The sequence below is a fragment of the Rhea pennata genome, chromosome 19, assembly GCF_028389875.1.
Source record: "Rhea pennata isolate bPtePen1 chromosome 19, bPtePen1.pri, whole genome shotgun sequence".
Classification (NCBI taxonomy): domain Eukaryota; kingdom Metazoa; phylum Chordata; class Aves; order Rheiformes; family Rheidae; genus Rhea; species Rhea pennata.
Window position 1 is genome coordinate 10,546,712 of NC_084681.1, and position 23,903 is coordinate 10,570,614.

The 23,903-nt window shown below is 44.1% G+C and overlaps 1 protein-coding gene across 1 annotated transcript in view; it reads left to right on the forward strand.

Annotated features, from left to right (window-relative positions):
- Window positions 1-23,903, forward strand: part of DNAH9 (dynein axonemal heavy chain 9) — a 213,611-nt gene that overhangs the window by 3,820 nt on the left and 185,888 nt on the right. Inside the window, exons 3-15 of the mRNA XM_062592116.1 lie at window positions 1,578-1,736; window positions 3,173-3,303; window positions 6,189-6,400; window positions 6,605-6,838; window positions 9,201-9,368; window positions 11,131-11,247; window positions 12,179-12,329; window positions 13,361-13,475; window positions 15,487-15,555; window positions 16,961-17,087; window positions 19,318-19,573; window positions 20,251-20,492; window positions 23,451-23,586. Coding sequence (XP_062448100.1) covers window positions 1,578-1,736; window positions 3,173-3,303; window positions 6,189-6,400; window positions 6,605-6,838; window positions 9,201-9,368; window positions 11,131-11,247; window positions 12,179-12,329; window positions 13,361-13,475; window positions 15,487-15,555; window positions 16,961-17,087; window positions 19,318-19,573; window positions 20,251-20,492; window positions 23,451-23,586 — 2,117 coding nt within the window. The remainder of the gene's footprint in view (window positions 1-1,577; window positions 1,737-3,172; window positions 3,304-6,188; window positions 6,401-6,604; window positions 6,839-9,200; window positions 9,369-11,130; window positions 11,248-12,178; window positions 12,330-13,360; window positions 13,476-15,486; window positions 15,556-16,960; window positions 17,088-19,317; window positions 19,574-20,250; window positions 20,493-23,450; window positions 23,587-23,903) is intronic.

The window sequence follows — 23,903 nt, forward strand, 5'->3', positions numbered from 1 at the left end:
CAGCTGTTCCATTTTGCTCTTCCTGCTGTCTAGTTTATGGATTCTGTCTTTGGGGACTGTGCAACAGTATAAGCAGGTAATATTCAGAAAGCACAAACGTGTTGTGGGCACATAGGTTCTACTCCTGGAGAAAGCAAAGAATTGTATGGATCAATGGGAAAAACAATAAGCTCTATAAGCTAGACCTCTCCTAGTTTCCTGTCTCAAATGAACAGGACTTTGAGGGAATCTAAGATTCTTCTGCTCAACCTTCTCTTCTGTCCTGGCTTTTCTCTGCTCTTGTCTGTGCTCTACCAGAGCACACCCCAAAAACACATGATTTAGAAGTGTGTTTTGAGGATGTGCTGACTCTCTTGAACTGGTAATCTATGCTGCTTGCTGAGTCAGGACTATTCTGCCTTTCTTTAATGCCAGAATTATTATGCAAAGGTACAAGAGAAAACAACTACAAATGCATAAAATACTTGCAAGATTCTGAAATGTTCATGGTTCTGTAAAGAGATTTGCAAACTGTGGCATTTGTCCTCCTGTTCAAACGAGCAGGAAGACTTCCCAGATACTCCTTGCACGTGGTTCTCTTCAAGATGTAAATGAACATGTGCATTTTTGATTATTTAAATTCTCTCCGTGGCTAGACATTCCTGGTAGTTTCCACGATTCTACAGTTCACTTTCAGTCCTGGAAGGAGAAGCCACAGCAAAGCAATCACAGTTTCTAGTTAGCTAGGGCAGCCACAGGAAGTTGAGGCCACTGTGCAACTGATCTTCATCTTGTGGTATCTTCAGCACCTGAGGAATTCCCATCTTTTACTAGTTGGTATATCAGGGGAGGATACTCACATTGGACCTCATTGCCTTGCAGTAGTGGAGCTTCCATCCCGGTCTATATAAACAGGCAGCTTGGGGTCTGAAATTGTGGGTGAAACAATGTCTTGCATGTTGCAGTGTGGTGATTTAAATATGTGTAGCCATCCCAGCCCAGGACAAAATAACTGTGTCTAGAAGGTACATAAAAGAAGAGCCATTTGCATGCACGTCACATCATCTTTATGTCTGGGCCTGGAGATGCGTTAGTGGGTGAGTGAGTTAGAGTAGAAGGATTGATTGCTCCTTTGGCAGAATGTGGTGCAGGTGATACTGCATAACAAATTGAAGGAGGTGGAGCAGACTATATGAGAACAACACTGGGGAGATGATCTTGCTGGAGATATGTAGTTCCTTGACAGACACTAGACATCTGATGCTTCTGATGCTTCAATGACTGGTTTTATGCAGAGAGGTGTTAACTAGCTCATCACTTGCATCGTTCATTTTATGAAGGATCTGTTGTTGATCACTGGGTGAAGTTGCTATGGCTGCTGCAGAGCTCTGTTAGATGTCTCTCCAGGATGTAATTCCTGTATTAAAACAGCAGCAAAATCATGTTTTCTTTTTAATTACTTGGTGTTTTTGGAATGTGAACCTAGGCCATAACCTATAAAAACTAGCTGCCTGTGTGGTCATTTGGAGCAGATACAGCTTGAGTAACAAACACCAGCGAATGGAAGACAAGGTTAATTGTGTGCTCTTTTTCTCCAGCTTGGAGCTGATAGATAAATCTATTGTTCATGCCACTGAGTCAGCTGTTATTGATTGGAGCTACCAGGTCCAGGGAGTGCTGAAGAGAGAGTCCTCAGAGCCTCTCCTGCAAGGCAGCAACCCCAACCCGAAGGTGGAACTCGAGTTCTGGAGAAACAGGTACCCCTAGGTAGCCTGGCTAGGCTTGGTTTTTATTGACACTTGTTTTGAGTGGAAGGAAAGTGCTGGAGGCAGGCAGAGCTATTTCTACAAGCTGAAAAGACCAAGCTGCCTGAAGTTTAAATATAGACTTGAATAAAGAAAATTGCTCCCATATATCAAATAATAATGCTCTGCAAAGTGTCTTGCATATCACTGCGCAGCTGGCTGTATTTTAACTTGGCCTTGGCTACACCTCCTGTATGTGTAGTTCACTAGAAACTGGCAATGTGAGGAAGAGCTGATGGAAACCTCTCCTGGAGCTTTTTCTTTTCTGCCCAGGTAACTTCTTTTTGAAGCCCAGAACATGTTCCGCTTTCTAACAAACAGGATTCTGGTTCTTTGGCTTAGATGAGGTACTTTTTATACCCTGGTAGTGGCAGATCCTAATGTAGCTTTCAGACTTGTCAGAAGCTATCTTTTATTTTTAAAATGACTCCAGTGATTTAACAAGCTCTGTCAACTTTATTAAAAAAAACACAAAGCTGATTTTCTGGTCTCAGCCTCTCTTGGCTTGTGCTTTGGAACAGCCATGCATTGGGTTTGGGATGGTCAAGGGAACAGATGATACTTGCAGATAAGGAGGAGTTCAGGAAGTTGCTGCTACTCCATGGTGACCATGAGAATCTGATACCTACAGCAAAGTCTGCAGAGCTTGTCCACACTGCAATTGCTCCAAGGAACAGTCTTTTCTATGTACATGTGTTTAGATCCAGCAGCTGAGGTATGCATGGCAGAGGCAAGGTTTGAGCACCCCTCCATGTCTGCAGACTTTACTGGGGATGGAGACCTACAGCAGAAGGACTGAGTTGACATCTATAGATAGGATTTTCTACAAACACTGAGGCTAGGTAGACGAGTGTTCATCTCTCTGTGCCCCAAAATGTTTAGGTAGCCAAGAACAATGGGATGGAATTCATTCCTGCCCTTTGAAAATCTCTGTGCTATGTTGGTAAGGACTGAATCCAGTGCAATGCCCTGCCTGCTGGAGAGCTGCCAGTGCCTGCAGAAATGCTTGATGGCTTCTCAGCAGTGTCCTGTTGGTAGCAGAGCTGTTGTTGCGGTGAACCACAGGGCCAGCTGTGTATTTATTTCCCATCCCATGGCTCCCTAGAGGTCCTTCCTCTCATTTACATTCATTGCTGGGGCCCAGTCTGTGTGTGTGCGCCTAGAGTAGATCCTAGAAAAAAAAAAGAAAAGAAAAAAGAGAGAGAGAGAAATAGCTGAATGGTCTCCCACAGTGCTGGGAAGGTTCTAGGTCCAGCAGAGTTGGAGTGTCCCATACAGACCAGGCTGGGAAATCCTGAATCAGTCCGGGGGGGGGGGGGGGGAGGTGGTGTGTGTGGGCAGCTGATGGTCTCTCAGTGCAGATTTGTAACTTCTCTTGGTTGCTGTAGATATGATGACCTGGAGTGCATTTATAATCAGCTGACAACGAAGAAGGTCAGGAATATGGCAAAAGTGCTAAAGAGAGTCGAGAGTGTCTACTTCCCAGCCTTCAAAGCTATGCTCACAGATGTCAAGGCAGGTGAGATACTGGGACAGCTTCACCACATCGATATGGGATATGCTGACTTCTGACCTACCCCTTTTTCATCCCGTTTTTTCTGGTTTCACACTGAATGCGACTGTAATGACAGTGGTCATTAGGAGTCCTCTGTAACTCTTGGGACAGTGAGGAGACTGCAAGTGCATCGCTGGCCCTCTCTCTGATTTGTGGCAACCGAATTCCTTGTACTTGATTGATGCTCTTATTACCAGATTGTGACTGGTTTGGTTACTGGTTGTTGGTCCAAACCTTTTCCAAAGGTCAGGATGAGCAGATCTGACAACTGTGCTGTAATGAAGCGTTTACATTCATCCAGCAGGACTCACCCCAATTGATCTGAAACACACTGTATACCTTGAGACCGTATTTCACTAGTGACTGTAACATCAGTCTGTAGGAATGGAAGTTCAGGATAAAACAGTAAATCTTGTAGCTGACTGAAACTATTCAGAGGTTCACTAGACTGTTGTTTCCCAGGCTTTGGCTGCACTGCAGCTCGAACTCCTTCCTAAAGGAACAGCAGTTTTCACTTTACGATAGGGTCCTTTGGGCCTGAGGATTTCAAGGCCTGTGATGAAAGAAGGCAAGTATCGTCACCTGCGCTACATCAAAAGTGGAGTTTCTACAGTCACATGCAAATCCAGGTAAAGCTGGGTATAAGCAGAGCTCTGCATCCTGCCTCATAGCAGTGCAAAGAGAAGGTCTGTTATCCTTGAAAGACAATAATATAGAGGGAGTGTGATGCTCAGGGAGGATGGCTGTAGTCCTGAATGTCCTCCAGGTCTCTGAGTATGCAGGCTTTGCTCTGCATGATTGATCAGTTAGGCTTGTTATTCCACCCCCAAAAGCCTGGCGTGTGACTCAAGGCAGCCCCATGACACACGGCAGGGTAGGACTGTGTCCAAACATGCTACAAGTGTGATGCAGCAAATCACTGAGCCCTTAGTTTTGTGCTGTATCTGGAAAATGCTTAACTCATCTGAGCACTGCGGCAGAGCAACTTCATGTAATGAGCTGTCTGTCCACATCCCCATGCAGAATGTCCTCTCAGGGCTGTAAGATTTGTCTAGCCTCCTTGTCCTATTGCCTCTTTTTCTAAGAGATTGTTGTAAAAATCCACGTGTGAGTGAATGACCTTTGCGGGGGGGAGTGTGGATCGACAGATCTGCTCTCTTCTCTCTCTCATTTTGCCATTCTGGCACACTTCAGTGAGACAGGAGAGCTACTCATCTGAGCAGAAAAATGAAAGAATCGTCTCCCCCTGTTTAGGCAGTTAGACTTTTTCTTTTTTCATTTTTCTTTTTTTTTTCCACTAATAAGGAGAGTTATAAGGAAGGATTTTTTTTTTTGCCTATTAGTGAAGCAAAATTCTACCTTAAAAATGCTGCTCTGTTAAAAGTAGTGTCATCTTTTTGCAGCGAGCTTTACTTAGAGAAATTCAGTCCAGCTGAAGGAAGCAAGGCAAATTCTCCTCCACATTGAAAAGGCCTGTAGTCCTGCTGCTCTTTTCTTATAGCCCAACACAACAGACCCGCCAAGTCCATCTTCATCCCAGCTGTTCTCTGGCAAGACAAACCATTCAGGCTTTGTTAGCTGTGGTCATGCTGGCAGATAACACTTTCCTTCATCTTTTTATGTGGAAACATACAATCTTCTGAGGATCCCTGTCACTGTACACACCATGCAATTTATGTGAACTGGAAAAATGCACCATATGTATGGAACCAGGAATTAATTGTTAGTCTAATTAATGTTTTAAAAGTCCAATGAAAATGTAACAAGTAGTTGTTTTTAGTCCAGTTACAGCGATACCAACACAGTCCAAATTATCCAATTATTGTTAATTCCCATTAAAACCCAATTCAGATTTGTACACACTGACTTTTCAGAACCTAACCCCTTTCCTGGTGGCATGTCCACCTGTCCAGTGTGGTGTAATATCAAGTTGACTGTGTCCCTAGATCTCTGCTTGGGGGAGGATGCCGATGGTGAGGGTTTCTTCCTCGTCAGTCTTGGGTCCGTTTCAGCTTATTTTTATGTGGTTTCAGACACTTGCTGTCACTCATCTACTTGTAGCTCCACAAGTTTATTTACATGACGATCACTTAGCTTTATTGATGTTTACACTATACAGTGTAATTTCTTCAGGGTAAAACCACACAGCTGTACAAAACAAAACTAAGGCTTTATACCAGTTGGACATAAGTTGCCTTACTGTTTGGTAGCTATGCTGTTAAAGCCAAGACAAGCGAGACCATAGTCATCTGTCCTTTGGGCATTGGGCTAGTATAGCTAAAACCAAGCTAAAATAAGCTCAGGCCAAGACAAGTTACACAGGGCCTGACAAGTCCCTAAGCCTCTATTGCTGAGTTAGTACAGGGCCTGTAGCCTGCTAATAGCAGTGGCAGCACTGTATTTACTGTGCTGCAGGGCATATCCTCTGCATCTCATTTAGTAGTTCTGGACTCAGTCTCTGAGCAGAGCCTTGTCCCAGCTCTGGGCATTCGCAGATCTCTCCTACTGCTGTCAAAAAGCTGGGGTTTTTTGAGCACTAGGCTTTGTTTCTCCCACTAGTTCTCTTGATTCGAGTGCCAAGACTCTTGGTCGATGCCTGGAAACTTGTTGTTGCCCTTTCCCTAGCCATTCTGCTGGTTTGTTTCCTGCCCTGCTTAGTACCTATAGGTGAGTAACCTTCGAAAGTATTTCTTCAGTTTACAAGTATGTGATTGTACTTTATGCTCATCAGAACTGTTTACCTTGTGAGAGACCTTTCTGTCAGACAAGGTTGAGGCCAGACCCCAGACAATAACCTGAGAGACTGCAGCTCAGTGGATCTTACCAGTTTTCCTGTTTTTCTAACACAGCTTTAACTGAAGCCCAGGACATTAACCTGCACCTGATGCCTCTCCAGCGCCGCTTGGAAGACATAGAGAGTGTTGAGTTCAGTGAGGTGAAGCCTTTCCTGGTCCCTCTGCTTCATGTGGTGTGTTTAATCTGGGTCACCTCCAGGTTCTACAACATGCCTGAGCGGATAATAGTGCTGCTGCAGGAAATCTGCAACCTTCTTATTCAGCAGGTGCTTTCCAGTGTTGTCTACATTTGTCTGCAAAAGCTGTTTAAAAGAAATCCCTTTTCTCCTGTTTGTCCAGTCCTTCTCTGACAAAATAATTCTTTAAGTGGTAATGAATTTGACAAGCAGGTTAAAACATGTTCAGCATGAAAACTCACCATTTTATGTGATGATAGAAGGGATGTCTTTGGTCTGATTTTACTATTCCAGGCCCTGGTGTTTCTGAGTCCAGAAGACCTTCTGAAAGGGGATATGGAAGAAAGCTTAGGCAAAGTGCAGATGGTGCTTGGTATCCTGAATGAGTTCAAAGTGGCATTTCAAGAGAGAAGGGATAATCTTCACACGTACTATGAACCAGGCCAAGAAGTGAAGGAATGGGATTTCTACTCCTCGATGGTTTTTGCGAGGCTGGACAGCTTCCTGAGGAGACTGCAGACGGTAGAGGTGAGAATGTAGTCATTGCAAATCTTCAAGTGGGCTCTGAGGCCATAATTTGCTTGCTAGCATCTTCACTTCCTGTACCTTTGCCCAGTGCCAAGGGATGCGCCCCTTCTCTATGCTGTCAGGTTTCTGGTTGCAGCAGGTGAGGACCTTTTGAGATACACAGCTGTGGCATTCTGTCCAGGTTGTTAGGTGTGTTTTTTGATTGCAAGAGTCATATTGGAGCAAAGACATTGGGATTATTTGGGCCTGTGCTTTGCCAGGCTGTAAATAAAGCAATACAATCTCCTGGTGGTCCTTCCTTCCTGCTGCAGCCAGACACCTCAAAGAGATATCTTGCGTGTCTTAGAGAGACCACACTCTGCCCTTGAGGCTGGACAGTGCTTCACTGTGCCACTTGGGCCTGAGAAGGAACAGGGGCATGTCACTTGCCGATTCACCCTTCACTTCCTAATGATATGTCAAACTTGGATGTTGTGGTTATGGGATGTCCCAGTTCATTGAGGTCTATCTCTGGGCTATGTTATGCTCACCAGACTCTTGGATGGTCATCTCATGCAGGAATGTCTAGTGTCATGAGTCCCATCACCTCTCAACTCCCAGCATGATCAAGAGCTGCTTCAGTAGGATGTGATGTTTGTCTGCAGTGAGCAGAAGGGTACGGGTCAGCCCCACGTGCACCTGTATTCTCGGTGCTCTACTTGTACTATGGCTGCGTCTACAGGCAAAAAGTGGGGAACAGGGCTTTTAGATACTGTATGTATCTGCTTTCTATTATGCAGTTAACAACACAAGTATTCATCTGCTGTTCCACACAGTTTTCAAGTGGATCCCTTTCTTTATCATTGCCATGTTCCCGACATGTCAGATCACTAGATATTGAGCATACACCCTGTTGGCGCTTGCCTTTTTCAAAGAAAGTCTAAGCTGTTTTGTTCTTTCTCTTGTTCTGTGCAGTGGAACAGAATTTTTTACTGATTGAAGCACACTGCATATTTCTATACATTATTTAATTAACTGTGTAGAAAACCAGTGACTGATGTCTATTTTAAAGCTATTCAGAGCAATGGTTTCCAGTGAACATTGGTGTGAAGTAAACCAAATTATGCTGGCCAGTGTAGAGAGGAATATAAATAGATGCACAAGTAACTGCAGGTCATCATGAGAAAAATATGAGTGACAAAGCAATAATGCACTGTAAATGCAAGGACTCTAGGCCACTGATTGCTCATTGCTTAGATACTATGAAGATGGACTACAGGAGAAAAAGCCAGGCACAGAGATTCTGAGCTGCAAATGCTATGCTTTTTGGCCAATACCCACCTCCTCCTCCAGTGACTATCCCATGCCTCCAGATGCAGCAAAAGGCTATAGTATATTGCAGTCAGAGTAAAGGCCTGAAGGGGGCTGTGGAGTGAGCTGTAAATAATAGCTAACACTATAGCACATGCCAACCTGTTAATAAGGATAACTTCTGCCCTTCTCTGTCTCTTTTTTTTCCCCTTTCCAAGCAACCCTAGTAAGACAAAAATGCAACTGTTATCTGATGTAACTGTTATTTTTACCTTACAAAGTATTTGTTAAAATGAATATTTTCCTTCTGAATAGTATGTGCACATTTGTTTTCATTTTAAAAAGAAATTGCACAAAGGCTACATTTATGCCTGTGCACAGGTAGCCCATAAACATCCAGAGAGAGCAGTGTGTCTTTTCCTCTGTTTATCTCACAATTTTAAATTGTGTATCTGTTATAAATCTGCTGTCTGGTTGAGTTGATGCTCTGGTAGCACCGTATACTTGCAAAAATGTAGGAGAGTTCTTAAAGCAGCAATCATTTATTTGTCAGAGTACTTGCAAATGGTTGTTCACTTGGCTAGATAGCTGTTTCTGGTGAGGTTAACCTTGGTGGGACCTGTTAGTGTTCTGTATCTCCACACATCTGCCTGGAGCATCTCAAAGCAACACTGTAGGCTGTGATGCCTTAGAATGGCATTTGAAAATCTGGACAGAGGGCTGTGTCCTGGGCTGTTAACCAAAGAACCACCCTCCCTTTTGGCAGCCCCTATCCTAGAGGCACTGATACTCACAAAACACAGCCTATTTGGATGTTAAGCTCCGTAACTGCTTCGTTCTGCTTTTGAGATTGTCCCGTGAGTTATGAGGAGCCTGGGGCAGGCAGGATCTGGCTCTCCTCTTCCTGCCTGTGCCATTCAGCCCTGCTTTGGTTTACCTTGAGCCCACGCTATGTGCCTGGGGAGGTGATTTCACATGTCAGCTCCTGTCACTGCAGCAAATGCACAGCTCTATATTTTGACTACTCTTTTGTCAGCATCTTAACTTCTGTGTTTCTCAATTGACTTTGAAGGATCTTCTAGCAACTGCCTTGGACTTAATGAAGCTGGAAAAGATTGAGTTCAGTGGGATTAAAGGGAAGGCCCTGAGCCAACAGGTCCTGAACATCTATGAAGAATTCCAGGAGGCATACAAGGTGTTTGCGGAGCGAACTTACGACTGTCTTGACTTGAACAATATGGTAGGTGGGACTGGCCTGTGGGAATGCCAGCAACATACACCTGTTTTCAGAGCATCAGATTCCTCTGCAGTAAAGCCCCAGTTCTCTTGCAGTCCTACTCATTTTTTTCCAGTCCCTCCCACCTTTTGCTATGTTCTAATCTGTCACTGTGGGGAAAAGGGAGCTGTTGGTCTTTCTGGCAGAGATTTGGGAATTGTTGCAGGTCCATATCATTTGTCTAGCTAGTTCAGAATCCTAGAACAGTGCATCTGGGAAACTTGATTTTCCATGCCTTTTGTACAAGCTGTCACTCTATGTGATGCTTGCCTGGGTACGTAAGCTGTACCAATATCTGTATCTCTTTGCTTCCTTGCTGTGAGTGCTTAGCTTGCCTGATGACAGCTGGCTCAAGTAATCTCCAGCGGCTGTGTTTGCTCTTGCCTAGTTTCACATATGACATCTGGTGCACTCAGCTTTCAGGGACTCTGTTTTTAAATGTTAATACTTTTTTTTTTATTAAAGGAATATTCCCAGTCCTCTGGTCATGGCTCAGTGGCCATCCAGATCCCTGATGCTCAAACCAGCATATGTCATACAAAACAGAGCACAGTGAATGAGCCACTGGCCTTATGGTCTATTTTGAAAACTGTGCTCTCTGTAGCCTGAGTAGGCTATGAAGGAATTTCTAAAGGGGTTTGTATCCTTTGGTTGTGTTTGATCTGTCTCCTGATTTCTTCTACCTCTTCTCCCATCTGCCCTGGGATCAGTTTGCTACGTCCGCTTAGCAGGACAGTCAGGCCTGTCTACATGCAGGAAGGAGGGAATGATAAAGCTGGAGTGGTTATGGACCGTTGGGGATAATATACTGGCAGAGGCTTGCTAGGTTGCCTCCTGTAGTTTCCAGTACATCTCTACAATAGGTGGCACGTGCTCAGTGCTGCCCAGGAGGATCTTGCTGGAAATCTGCTTGCTCCAACTCACTTCTCTCATGAGGGAGGGCACTGAAAGAGCTATGATAATTTGGAGATCCATGGCCCGTCACGTGACTTTGAGTCAGACCTGTTCTTTCAGTGCTGAGTTTTGCACCCTCAGCTACTGCTTAGAACCTTTTTTGTAGATCAGACATGACATTTGTTGCTACTGGAGCTCGGTAGTGATAATAACAAGGCTGTTGCTTTGTTCTTTGCTGTTTCTCGTGAGAGTGGGACCCATGACCTTATTTTTAGTGGCTTTGTCCAAGCTAGGAAGCCTGAGGCATCCCTTTTTGTCAAGTCCAGTCGTTAATTTTGGTTCTTTTACCTTTAGGAAAAATAAACCTATTTTTTTCCCTTGAATTTCAAAGGGTTTATAACAATAGAGACAAGACCAACAGTGCCAGAAGATAATAGAAATTACCTTATTGTTGTCTTATTACTTACAATGACTTACTTCATTTTACTTGAAAGCAGCTTGTATTTGTAGCTCTGAAGGTGCATCTGTGGGATTTCTGAACGATGGGTGTAATTTTCAGACCACATTGGAAAAAGCACAATCCAGCCTTCTTTGAGACTGAAGTTGAGACTGAAGTTAATGCTCTTTGTGCCATGCAAAGCCTGTAGGACCAAAAGGGACAGTATGGAAGCTTTCTCAAGTGTACTGGGGCTGTACCACATTGTGGTGGGTAAAGATTGGTCATGGAAGTTGTTTACTCCTTCACAAAGGAGAAGAGGAGAATCTCTGAATGAAGAGGATACAGGTGGTGGTAGTCTGCAGCTTCATACCTCTCTGTTCTGCCTCTCCATAGGAATTTGAGCAAGATGCCTTTGATTTCCGGCAGAAAGTAGAAGATATGGACCGAAGGCTGGCGACTGTTTTCATCCATGCTTTTGATGATGCCTCAGGCTTGGAGCATGCCTTCAAGGTTTGTGTCTGTTGCATTTCTTCTCTTTGCAGAAGGAAAATCTGTCTGCCAACAGTTTTGCTGTGCAACAGTCATATACAGGAGACCCAGGCTGGTGGTATAGCTACAGGCACGCTGGCTGGCTGTGAACTGATGGTGTTTGCTGACTGGGATGGACAGGATGGGACAGTGAGACCTGTAGTATTTGGGCTGGTCTTGGTCAGTGACATGCGGGCTCGTGGGTCCTCATGCACCGTCAAGCCACTGAGCTGACAGCAAGGTATTTACTGAAAGCATTGGGAGTGTTTCTGCTCTTCCTCCTAAGGTACAAAATAGGCCTTTGTTCAGCTTTTTAAAAAAGTCATTAAGGAAGTAATCCAAATAATACTTTGAGTTACAAGGAGTTCTGTTAGTTTGTGTGTGTGAGTTGGAGGAAATTATCTTTTTTTCTTAGGATTTTCTGTTGAGAAATGCTGTAAAAAAAAAAAAAACCCAGGTGTTTCTGTTAATATCACACAGACATACTTAAATTTTGGAAACTCAGGTTTCTCTATAAACAAGACTATTTTGTTTACTAGTGAATCTAATGTGGGGCAAAAGTAAATAGTATTTTCAGAAAAAAATAAAAGTGTAGAGAAGGTTGTAGAAAATGATAGTATTTATCTATTAAACTTTTTGTAATAAATAACAAATTGTGAAGCATTTGAAAATTACTATTGGGATATGGTTCTCCTCCAGAGAAAGTCTGATAAACTCTGTAATGAAGGGTGAGGCTTTCTCAAAAAAAATCAATGGAGAAAAGAGGTTTCCCCTTTCCAAACTGACCCTCATTGCAGACAGTATCAAAAGCTCTGGGCTAGTGAGGAAAGTTCTAGTGAGACAGATCTCTCAGCAGAAATTGGGATTGTGATTTTTTTTCTCTTTCTTTTTTCTTACTTGCTCACCTCCTCAGTTGCTGGACATGTTTGGGAGCCTTTTGGAACGACCAGTAATAGCTGCGGATGCCGCCAACAAATATCCTGTCCTCATCAGCATGTTTAACAGTGCCTTGGATGATGCTAGACTGATCTACTCCAGACATATCCAGGCAGAGCTGGAGCTGGGTGGGAAGCACTTACTGAGCAAATGATTTTACAGGAAATTGAATTTAGATTATTTTTTTTTTTTTGGCAAAATAATGTGCGTTTTTTAAGGAATCCCAAATCTCCCAAATTGCAAACATTTTCAGTCACTGACAACTCCTAGTGGATATGGAGATGACTGGAAAAATTCTCTGTTCTTAATAGTAGAACAAACGATCTGTTGGGAGAAAAAGCACCTTTTTATATTTCTGGATGTCAGGTGGCAGGGAATCATAGGAATGAATATACATGCTGAGTTTTATCCCTGGCAAGGCTGTGGTGGAAGGTTTTTCTCTATGCTTGCATACTGGCTCTAACTATTGATGGGACTTGCAAACCCACTCGTGCTCCTGTATGTGGATTACCTTGTAATGCTGTAAATGCAAAACATGTAGTGGGAATTTGTAACCAAGGCTTTGCCTTTTCCAGACTTAGGATTTTCTATGAACACTGGTGCAGAGGTAACAGGTAGACTCTTACCAGATTATGAAGATGAGAATGTTTTTGAACAGTAGCCCAGTCTCCACCTCAGAAAGTCTGTACTAGAACCAGAAAAGGTCCAGAAGAGACAGCAATGGTAGGACCAGTACTAGTCAAAAAAGGAATGGAAAGATTCAGGGAGGATGAGTCCATCATTCACTACGGATCTGAGGTGGAGGTTTTTCTGTGGGTGTTATGCAAGATGGTCTGAATTAGCTTTTGGTCCAGTCCCTTAAACAGTGTTTACTATATGCAAGGTGTATATTTCAGGCAAAGGATGCCTCTATAACAGCTCCATTTCTAACATATGCTGGGCTTCTCCTTTGATCTGAGGCATTGTCTCCATTCTTGGGTCCGGAGGGACTAGGAAACTTGCCCTGGTTGTAGAGCTCTGTCAGTATAGCATGTGCCTGGATTTAATGAAGGAAGCCGAGAAATCACCACAGTTCTGTGCAAATGACTTGTTGTTGTATCTTTGGGGGTTATAAGCACAGTTACAAGCCTCAAATATTGTTTCAATGTGCCATCCATAGGATCCCCCCCGGTACACAGGAACATGCCACTGGTAGCTGGAGCGCTGCGCTGGGCTCAGGAGCTGCAGGCACGAATCCAGATGCCATTTGGTCACTTCAGGCATATCACACATCCGTGAGTGTCTGTTACAGCTAAGTTTACTTTATGACCATTTTGATATCTTTTCACTGATCAATCTGATTTTCCTTCTGTGTTCTCAGTGAAAGAGCTGTGAAGTGGTTGCATTTGTACTTTTCAGCTTCCATGCAATCATTTTTTTAAGAAACTCATTAACTGAATTTGTTTTGAAGTAGTTAAAGAGACACAATAGGATAGTATGTGGGCTGGTCAGCTTTCAGACATAGCCTTAGGTTGTGACTGAAAAAGATTCTGGAACTTCTTCCACTGTGGCACCATGTGGTCCAGGACCTGTTTGGGAGCAGCCCAGGCCTAGGGTGTAAGCCCTGATTCCAGCATTATCTGAGTTCTGAAGGGTTGAGAGGTGCTGGATTGGACTTCTAAGGTGGAGTGATGGAGCCAAATGAGTCTTCAAGTCTGTGAATGGATCAGGACTTTGCTGGGTATGGTAGGAGACGACTCAGTGAGCAGCAAGCAAAGGTGCAATCTGCGAAGATTAGGAAAGCAAACGAGAATTTGGGACCTTTTTTCTCCTGAATGTTTGTTATTGCGGGTCATCTGGGAGAAGTACGACCTTGTGCATGCAGCTTCCGTATCTGATGGTGCCACAACCGGGCTTTAACATTCATGAGAGCAGCCTGTAAAAGCCCTGCAAGCAAGGCACTGTTGTGTTTGGCAGAATAAATGAAGGTAGTCCAGGGACCGGACCTTGTAGCTTGCAGAAATAGCTTTACTTGTGCCAGAGGGGATTCTCAATAAATAGATCCTCATTTTTTTGACATTTCTACCAAAGTAAGCTATTTCCATAACTGCGCAATAGTTCTAGTCCTCTCTTGCTGTGTATTGTCATTATGTAAATGTCTTTAGATATGCTGGTATTCCACAGCAGTAAAGACATCTACGCAATGAAGCAGGATGTTGGATTGTCCTCAACACAGAGCCCAAGGTATCATGTCCTGTTTGAATTTGAATAGCAATTTTTTTAAACCATGAAGGACCCAGATCTGCATTTCACATTGATTTTCTTCCCTCTGTGTAGAGCAGTTAATAACCTGCCCTGCAGCAGGGGTAATGTAATGCTTTTTCCTACGTGCAACTTAAAAGCAAAAAGGATTAAAAAGGGAAAAAGGAAGGTGTTTTTTTTTTCCTGGTGATGATGTAAGAGCTTCTTATTCCAGAGACTTTGATCAGGACTTGCTCTAAAGCAACCGTGTTGCTCAGTGGTGACTGCGCAAGTGTTCCCTGTGCTTTCAGTTGAACTTGTAACTGATGTAAAGGGTCCTTTGTGTTAACTGGGAATTTGCTAAGTTTTGTTTAATTTTGAGTTAATGCAGGATTTCTTCAAAATATCTTCCAAAATCAAGAACCATTTTCAGGAAATCTTGGAAATCGTAGAAGAAATTGTAGAGAGATTGATGTTTTGAGAATTATTTTGGCTATACTCCTCACTTTGCCACTGCCTCCTTGGGTGCAGAGACAGTTGCACAGTACAGGACAGTGTGTTTGGGCTTCAGACTCCCAGAATGTGGGATGCCTTTGTTCTTCCCTCCTCCTACAGTTTGAAGGGCAAATCCAGCACCATAAAGAGCTAGCTGTGTCATGCTACTTTCCTCTGAGCCTTCTTGAACTTAGGAAGTGCTAACTGGTAAACAGAGGTTACCATATTCTGTGTGAATATAGAGTGTGCAACTCACAGCATTAGGCCTGTTAAAGACATCAGTGTTCCTGCAGTAGCACTGACTGCCTTTTCCTTCCATTATGTAGTTCCCCATTTGCAGGTTGCTATATGAACACATGAGAAGGGCTATCCAAGACCCAGTATACTCTTTGTATAGCGAAATGCTTTTTGGTGAGATGACAGGGGTAAGTGAAGTGCAAGGTCCCATGGCAGTTAGTTTGACCTACAAAATGGGGAATGATCTTGGGGATGGATAAATACATCTACACAGACCTCAACTCCCATTTCTCGTGGGCTACATAATGCTGAACTTGTCTGTTGTGCCACCAGCTGCCTGGACTCTACTGAAGGAAGAAGCGTGATGGAGAAGTACGAAGAAATGCTTCAGCTACTTAAAGGGTAAGTGCCTCAGGCAAGCCTGTAACTGTATGAAATGACATGCTCTTCCTCTAAAGCACCTTCCATCACGTTTACTAGCCCAAAGTCCAGGAATGTCTCTTTCTAGGCTACAAGGAGTGTTTTGAGAGAGGAGGAGAAATCATTTTGCCATGTGTCACAGATATTCTGTGGTATCTTGAAATTCCATGGGAAGCTCACATGGAATGAATAGGTGCTAGCAAAAATATTGGTAGAAACTTCTGCTGCTTATAGAAACTATTGTGTACACTGGTGGTCTATGATGTGGCAAAACCTGGGTTATTTCATATGGAGTGTGAAAAACATGCTCTAGCATGTGCCAGGCTTTCCAGCCTGCTTGTACTTCTTCAAAAAGTGTATTTACTGTGGCTGCAATGCATATTTTCCATATTTTGGAAATGGTATTCACTTTTCCCTGACTGATTGTATTAAAGTTCTATGTTAAATCTGAACTGGTCACTCTGAGCTTTCCTTGTTATCCTTGGGAAACAGACTTGTCCTCTAGGAGGAAATGTGTCTGCAGGTGCTTGTTCTCCGTCGACAGCGAAGGGAGCTGATATACCGGACTGACTCCTAGATACCACAGGGCAGGTGCAGAAAGAACCATTCTTGATTATCAAAAAAAGCTGAATAATTATGATGCAGACTTTCAAAAGGGGATAGTCAGGAGCACGTTAACAGTGGAAGGAGTTCCAGCAATAGCAAATGTGTGGCTGTAGCAGAGGATCCCAGATGACTCTAGCATAGGTGTTTTTTCTGGGTAACATTTCCAAAGTGTTCAGATGACAAAATGATTCTGAAGTGATTTTGTCTTTTGAGTGGTAGGGACCACCGACTGTCCATGACCTCTGAGACCTCAAGACTCAGATTCAGTCCTCTGTATTTTAGTCTCCAACTGAATGACCGAGCCATCTAAGAGCTGAATTGTCCTCTGAAGCTAGCTGTCTCTCTACACTGACTCTAAGAGAACTGAGGGCAACTGCACTTCTAGCTCCACAGCCTCAGCTGTATGCCTGAGGTGTATGTAGATGAAGTAAATCCATCCCTATGACTTGTATATGTTTAGGCACCTGATCTGCTTGGACACTTTGGAAATCCACACGAGCTTCTTATCTACTGCTTTATGACAAATATTTTTGAAAGTCTGTCTCTAAATTTTAGTCCTCTGCTAAAAATGGTACTTGAGTGATCTTTGCATTCCTGACTTGATGCTTTCACTGGTTTTTGAGTGTTTGTATTTAGAATTATGTCATCTGTGGAAATAGTATGGATACATTTTTAATATTCTTCCATGTTCCTTAGCTCTCAGAAATGGGCTTGATTTTCGTTTATTATACACCTTGGCCTGCTGGCACGGTAGGTGCATGGTGGTTATTTTTTATGGCAGGTATCAGGAAAAGCTCTATGAAGACTGGTCCCAGACAGTCTCTGAAAAATCACAGTATAACCTCATTCAGCCACTCATCCGACGAGATCCAGAAACAAAGCTGATTGCGGTCAATTTTGATCCCCAGGTAAAACCTCCTGCGAGCTAGCTTTCCTGGCTGTCTGCAGGCATACCTCACTGTCACTGTTTCTCAGCAGGCCGTGCCATGCAAGAGAGTTCTTCTGGGTTTTTTAATAGATTGCTTCTATTAATATCTGTGGAGCCCCTTTTGTGGCAGGTAACATGAATTTAGTGTCCTCTTTTTGGATTCTGTACGCTGTTTGGTAAAACTTCACAGAATGGTTGAGCTCAGTATTAAGAATTAAGCAGAGCAAATTTCACCTATAACTGGTGGCAGGAAAGCCTCTGAAAAGTCAGATGTTTAACTGATGTTTGCATCTCCAAACCAGATTTGGTGCTAGTAGGGAGAGCGTTGGGGTATCATGTACAGAGGTGGTTTCCCATTATGTGTACCTGACCTGCGGGCTTCCTGAAACCATATCAAAGACCCAGGAGAGATTCCATGTTATGCCAGTTTTGTTGCCATTGAATTTCCTTTATTGCAGTTTATGAGACCTGCAAGAGATGTAAAATCTTTTCTCTGTCTCCAGAGTTCCCTTAAACCTGGTCTCCAGCATAGGGAGAGTAAGTCTTTCCACCTCTTCCAAGAGAGAGAGAGGTTCAAGCCAGTAGTGTGCATAGATGGATCAAAAGCTTTGGGGGCCTTGTGAGACCCAGGATCTGTCAACTGTAAAAATTTGATTTACTTGGGGGAGGGTGAATCTCAGGGACCTAGGACACCGTGGCTTCAAAAACTTCCCAAGGTCCTACCTCATGCAGAGGGAAATATTTAGGTTTTAGAGCTCATTCAAGGCTTTATCTTCAGTCAAGGTGTTTGTCCATCTCCTTGAAGGCCCTCTGCTAAGGTGGGAACCAAATGGCCTCAGGGAATGTTTTCTGTCCTTCACCATAGAGACAGGATGTGGAGCCTGTGATGGAGACTTCCTAGACTTTAGCAACACAAAGAAAAGGAGAGAGGTGCCTGGCTTTATCTTGCCCCTGCTCTTGCTCCCTCAATCCCCTGGCTTCCCCTCCTCCTCATCCTCCTTCATCCACCTCTCCAGAGGTTTCTTCTCTTTTCCTTCCCTTCAAAGGAAGCCTGCTTTCTAGAGACCTTAGCCAATTCTGTTGGATGTTGGATTTTGGCTAGCATCAGGCTCAGTTTCAAAAACCCTTGCCTATTCCTGGGGTCACTCAGCTTTTTGGAAGGACACTGACAAAGTTGTCTGGCTGTTTAGTCCATGCATGTGTTGTTTCACCCACTTTTCATACCTGCAGCTTCTCAGGTTTCCTATGCAAAATAGGAGCTGGGAACAGGGACCAGAGGGCCTGAATGGGACAGAATCAGAGTGATTTCTTACCCAGATCCTCTCAGGAAGAACTGATTCAATCTGCCAACCTAAAGGAAAGTTGATTTTCAGAGACCTGCATCTCAAGCTCAGCTGCAGCCTGGGGTGGTGTTCACCCCTGCTATTTCCCACACGTTATGCCCAATTTCTATCAATATCTGTGAATGTGTGCAGTTCCAGGAGCACTTTAAATTACTGACCATTAAACTCAGCGAAGGTTTTTAGTCTCAGAAGTGGTATATCGCATTGGAAGGACTCGCTATTCCGTTTGTTACAGGGACGCAGTTGTACTGGTTGCATAATTTAATAATCCCTTCAATCCAGTCTTAGTATGACTCAGATGTGCACTGGTTCTGAGTAGCTTTGTTTGGGCTGATCCAACAGCAGGCTTTGATAGAAGCTGGATATGCTGAAACCAGGAGTATTTGAGTCTTCTTTTACTGGATTGGGAGCCATATTTTTTAAATGCCAGTCAGTACCAGCAAACCAACAGAACTGGAGTCTGATCCATCTTGTCTTTCTGTAGAAAACCATTCACAAAGCTCTATTTGTCAACATCTGTGCAGGCACCTTAATTGCACAGTCCCTCATAGACTTTTTTTTTTTGCTGGTGATGGCACTTGAAAAGGCCAGAGTCCAACATGGCTTTTAGGGGTTATGTACAATTTGCTAGTCTTGCAGTTAGAAAAAATTATCTTTCTTTATTTGGAAAGAAAACCAGAGGCAGAGATTAAGGAAAGACAGACTCAGAGGTATCTGTCCCCTTTTCAGAGCATGTTGCTTTGTGAATTTACAGCAGAATATCATTGCCTTTGAAAACCATGAAACATTCAGGATTGGTTGGAGAGCATCTGTCAGGTAAAGGGAGAGGATTTATTCCATATTCAGCTCTCTGCTGTGTTTCTCCAGCTGGTTTCAGTGCTGAGGGAGGTGAGTTACCTGTCTAGAAGCCAGATGGGAAGCATTCCACCAACAGCAGCGGAAATCTATTCCTCCAAGGAATTGTACCGGCAGATGGTGGCAAATTTGGAGCTGATGGTGAACAGATACAACAAGATCCTGAAGACAGTCCTGGAGGTTGAATATCCTCTAATACAGGGGCAGCTGCAGGATATTGACTTGAAACTGAAAGAAGCAGAAGAAACACTGAACTGGAAGATGGAAGGTAAGTTAGTACAGCGTTAGGGTAGGCAGGCATGTAGGTAAGTCTTGTCAGAACCCTCCTGTGTACCTGACTTCTGTTGCCTCATTCCCAGCTGTGATTCCTAGTAGGGCAGATGAATTGCCAGCAGAGCCAATACCAGGAAGGTGAAAGGCAGCCCCAAGTTTGCCTGCACCTTTTCCACATCCTCTTGCTCTGATGGAATTGTGGACAGGAATCCTGCTCCCTTGAGGTTAAGCCTGGACTTGTAGGGGAGGAGAGGTTGGCCTTGCAAGCAGTGCAGCCGGAGAGTTGGTTTTGCAAGAGCTGGCAAGGCTGGAATTTGAAGCCTCTGCTCATGGGCTATGCTGGCCACTCCCTTAGAGTTTTGTGGGGTTTGTGCACCTTGACTTTGAGGTGATTTAACTAGTGTTCTTGCTTGATCAATTTTAACTGCAAAACACAGTAGAGAAGGACAGTAGATAGCTGTGGCTATCTGTACTCTAGCTCATAGACAGGAGCTAGAAGTGACTCTGGGTAGGAAATTGCACTGTCAGTGGAGGTGGTAAGTCTTTTGCGTTTATGATGGGCAAAAATACGTGAGATTGTAAGGAAAACATCGGAGGCTGATCCAAAAGGTACATGAGAGCTTGGCCCAACAGCTCTGAAAATATGTAGTCAATCGTCTTGTTTGTCAACAGGTGTCTGGGATCACATCTCCACAGTGATGGATGATGTTCACAGCCTTGAGCAGAGGATGCAGAAAGCCAAAGACAATGTTGAGGAGATTCAGACCATCTTAAGGTCATGGATGTCACCCATATTTGAGAGAAAAGATGGTAAAAGGGAATCATTACTGAGTCTAGAGGACTGTCAGGACCACCTGGAAAAGCGTTACAGCCTCGTCCGAGAGTCAGGGCTGAGGATTCATTCGCTGGTGAAGGTGAGGGGAATGTTCCCTAGGGGCAGACTGGCTCTTCACAGGCTCTGTGTCTCTTTCCAGCTTGATGAAAATGTCCAGAACTGTTTCACCTTAAAATTAACTCACTGAACTTCTTTGAAAAGCCAGAGTTAATTAATATTAGCTTTGTTGAGTGACCTGGTATGGTTGTGTGGTGTGATATTGCTGGCTCAGCGCTGCTGAGGACAGAAACATGAGCAGCTGTATCAAGCGAAGGAGTTCAGATCCAGCTGCAGCAGAGAGGCAGCCCTAGGTTTTGTGGAGCCACTAGAGGGAAGTAGTGCATCAGCTTCTGGGATCATGGTCAGAGGAAAATCACCCTCCAAAATATTTACTTGAAAATACACAGGCAGCTGGCTGGGGTTGACCTTTCTCTTTCAGACTTGTTCCGTTGCGGGAGCAGGAGGTGATGCTAACAGTCAAAAGGGAAAGCTAAGCAGTAGGAGAAAAGTATTTCAGCTGCTGTCCAAAGTTTTGGTGCTTTCTAGTGACATCGCTGGAGCTGAGAGTCCTTATTGCATTCCAGGAGAAATGCCAAAGCTCTACTCCTCACTTTTCCTGAGGAAGGTGCCTTACATAGCAGGATCAGTCTGGAGGGAGATGGGATTTTTAGATCCAGTTCTCTCCTAAAGGTTGCTGTCTGGCCTTGGACTCTCTTAAGAGAATGCTGATCTTCCCTGGGACACCCACCTCTGGCTACTCACCTTGCCTGGATGTATGCAATCAGCCCTAAACCTCTAAAGCCCCTTTCTCTGCACACCAAACATGTGGCAAGGGTTTTACATTGTCTGTGTCCTCAGCTTTCTCCTGGGCCTGATTCTTAGGGATTTGTCTGCAACTTGAACACCGTTCATCAGGCTACTCAGAATATGTAAATCTCACAGTAGAGGCACTGGTAACAGAGTGGAAGTAAGAAGTGTAATACATTCACCAAGGACCTTGGTTGGCTAATCCTCCTCCTCTGTGAGGGTGGTGCTTCATAAGAGGCCTTTGGCCATGGTGACCTTGTTTTGGGTCCAGCTGGGTGAATCACCACTGCCTCAGCTCAAAGCCCCATGTTGCTTTTCTTTAACAACTATGACAGGCTCAGTCACCTCCAGTTGCTACCCAAAGGTCCAAGGCATCTCCTAGTCTGGCTGAGGAGGACATGGGCTTGTGATCCTGTCAGGAAAGTTGGCATCACTGTCATGATGGCACTGCCAGTGTTTCTCACAGGAGCAGGACTAACTGCAAAACAGCATGAAGGTCCTGGGGGAAAGGCACTGTGTCCCAAGGGGGAACCCTGCTGATGTCCCATACCTGTGTATACCTTGGCCAGTGCTAGCCAAGTCTGCTATGTTGAGGAAGAGCAGACTGAGCAAGAGCTGATCTGCTGGGCTTGCTCAGGTTGCTCGAGTCTTCCTAGGAGCAGATAAATTTTGAGGGCACTGTAAAGAAGCACTATGAGTGTTTGAGTACATGCACCCACAGGCAAAGACAAGGCAGTATATGCTACATGCTGGCCACTCTGGGTCCCACTGCACTTCTCCCATCAGGATAAGGCTCTAGGGTAAGAACTCATTAAAACACTAGGAACAAGAGGATCTTACCAAAGAAACATTCACCAAAGTGAAGAGAGAGTGGTGCTTTCTAAGAGGAGTTTCTAAAAAGTTCATCCTTATGAAGTTCGCTTTCCTCTAGCATCAGCTCAGTGCTACCAAGATGAGTCTGCAAGGGACTAGAGCCTTGGTTTGCTCTGTTAATGAGTTTGAGCACTCAGTTATGACATGCTGAAGAGAGGAAAAGCAACTTTGGGCTGGCGCAAGCACAACCAGCAACACTGCTCTATCTTGTGTGCCAAGTCCACCATACAACTCACTACTGTAGGGCATCCTTGTGTGGCAGAGTGTTGCAGGGAACAGCATCCTGTCCTATGTGCCCACATGTGCAATGCTGCCAAGGTGCATTGACCCCAGTGGCAACAGGCTGTATGTGTTGATTTCTGCTATCTACAAGCTGAAATCTTATTTTTCTTGAGATTGTGCCTCTGTTGAGACCTATTAGGCAGGCTTAGGGGAAGGAGCACTGAGATCGTGGGGGGGGAGCTGGCATCACAGCACAGGCTGGGGGGCTGCAGAGAGGAGATACAGTCTGGTCTCTTGGGAGTGGAAAGAGAGACTCGTGAAGGATGGGTCTGTGCTGACCAATAAAACCCTGAATTTCCTGACTGAGAGGTAGTCTAGAGGAAAGGAAGATGGTGGGGAGATTGATCAATCTCAAACTCTCTTATCTGGCTTTGAATACCTTTTATTTTCTTTTTATTTTTAAGTGATTTATTTAAATACCCTCCCTTCAATTTAAAAGCCATCTGGTCTTTACGATGCCCGTTTGTAGGGAAGAGGTGTAAAGAGTCCACCTTGAGGGCCTGGTCCACTCAAGATCTTAATGTACTGTCCAGGAGGGTTAAGTCTTTGCGTGTTTGGAGGAGTTTTTGTCTCCTCCATGTATCCTGGCATGCAAAGCAACCTCGAACTCTGTGGCTTCCGGATGGAAAGAAGAGAACATGCTGCAGAGCTGCTAGGTCTCTTCTGCATGGAGGTGGGTTATACTTTGTAATTATTTTTAGCTGTTTCACAAAACAAAACCTCCCTTGGTGAAAGGAGAAAATTGTAATTATCCTACCAATAATAACAGCTAGTTAGTGTCCTATCCTTTCACAAAGCTGGCATCCATTTTGAAACTCTGTGCTTACTGTTATGTGTCCTTAACTATGAGCTCCTCTCCTGTAAGAAGCTCAGTCCTGCTGTAGTTCACAGAATCGTAGAATTGATAAGTTGAAAAGGACCTCTAGAGATCATCTAGTCCAGCCCCTCTGCTCAAGCAGGATCACCTAGAGCATGTTAGACAGGGTTGCATCCAGGCGGGCTTTGAGTAGTTGAAGGTGTCATCTTGTTCTTCTAGGAAAATCAGAGCCTCTTTACAGCAGACACTGCATCTGATGTCTGGAAGGCCTACGTGGATTATGTGGATGAAATAGTCTTGGATGGATTCTTTACTACCATTGAGTGCTCACTCAAGTATCTTCTGGAAAACACAGGTGACTGCTGATTCTGCTCTGCTGGTCAGAATGATTACCTTACTCTCACATAGGGAAAGTTTTTTGGTCTCCTTTGCAGCCAGAACAATACAATCTTGAGCCTAGGTCAGTGGTTTTGTGCCTGAGGAGAAACGGAGAGATGACCTTTGTCTAACTCTGTGACTTTTGTAGGGATTGCAGCATTTAAATCCCTTGTGCATGGCAAAGGTGAGGTACACTGAATGTGCATTCCTCCCTTCATTGCCCAAGTATTTGTGGAACGAGGAGACCTAGACACTGGAGTAAGAGTGGGGGATATTTTATGTTTACCTGAAGAA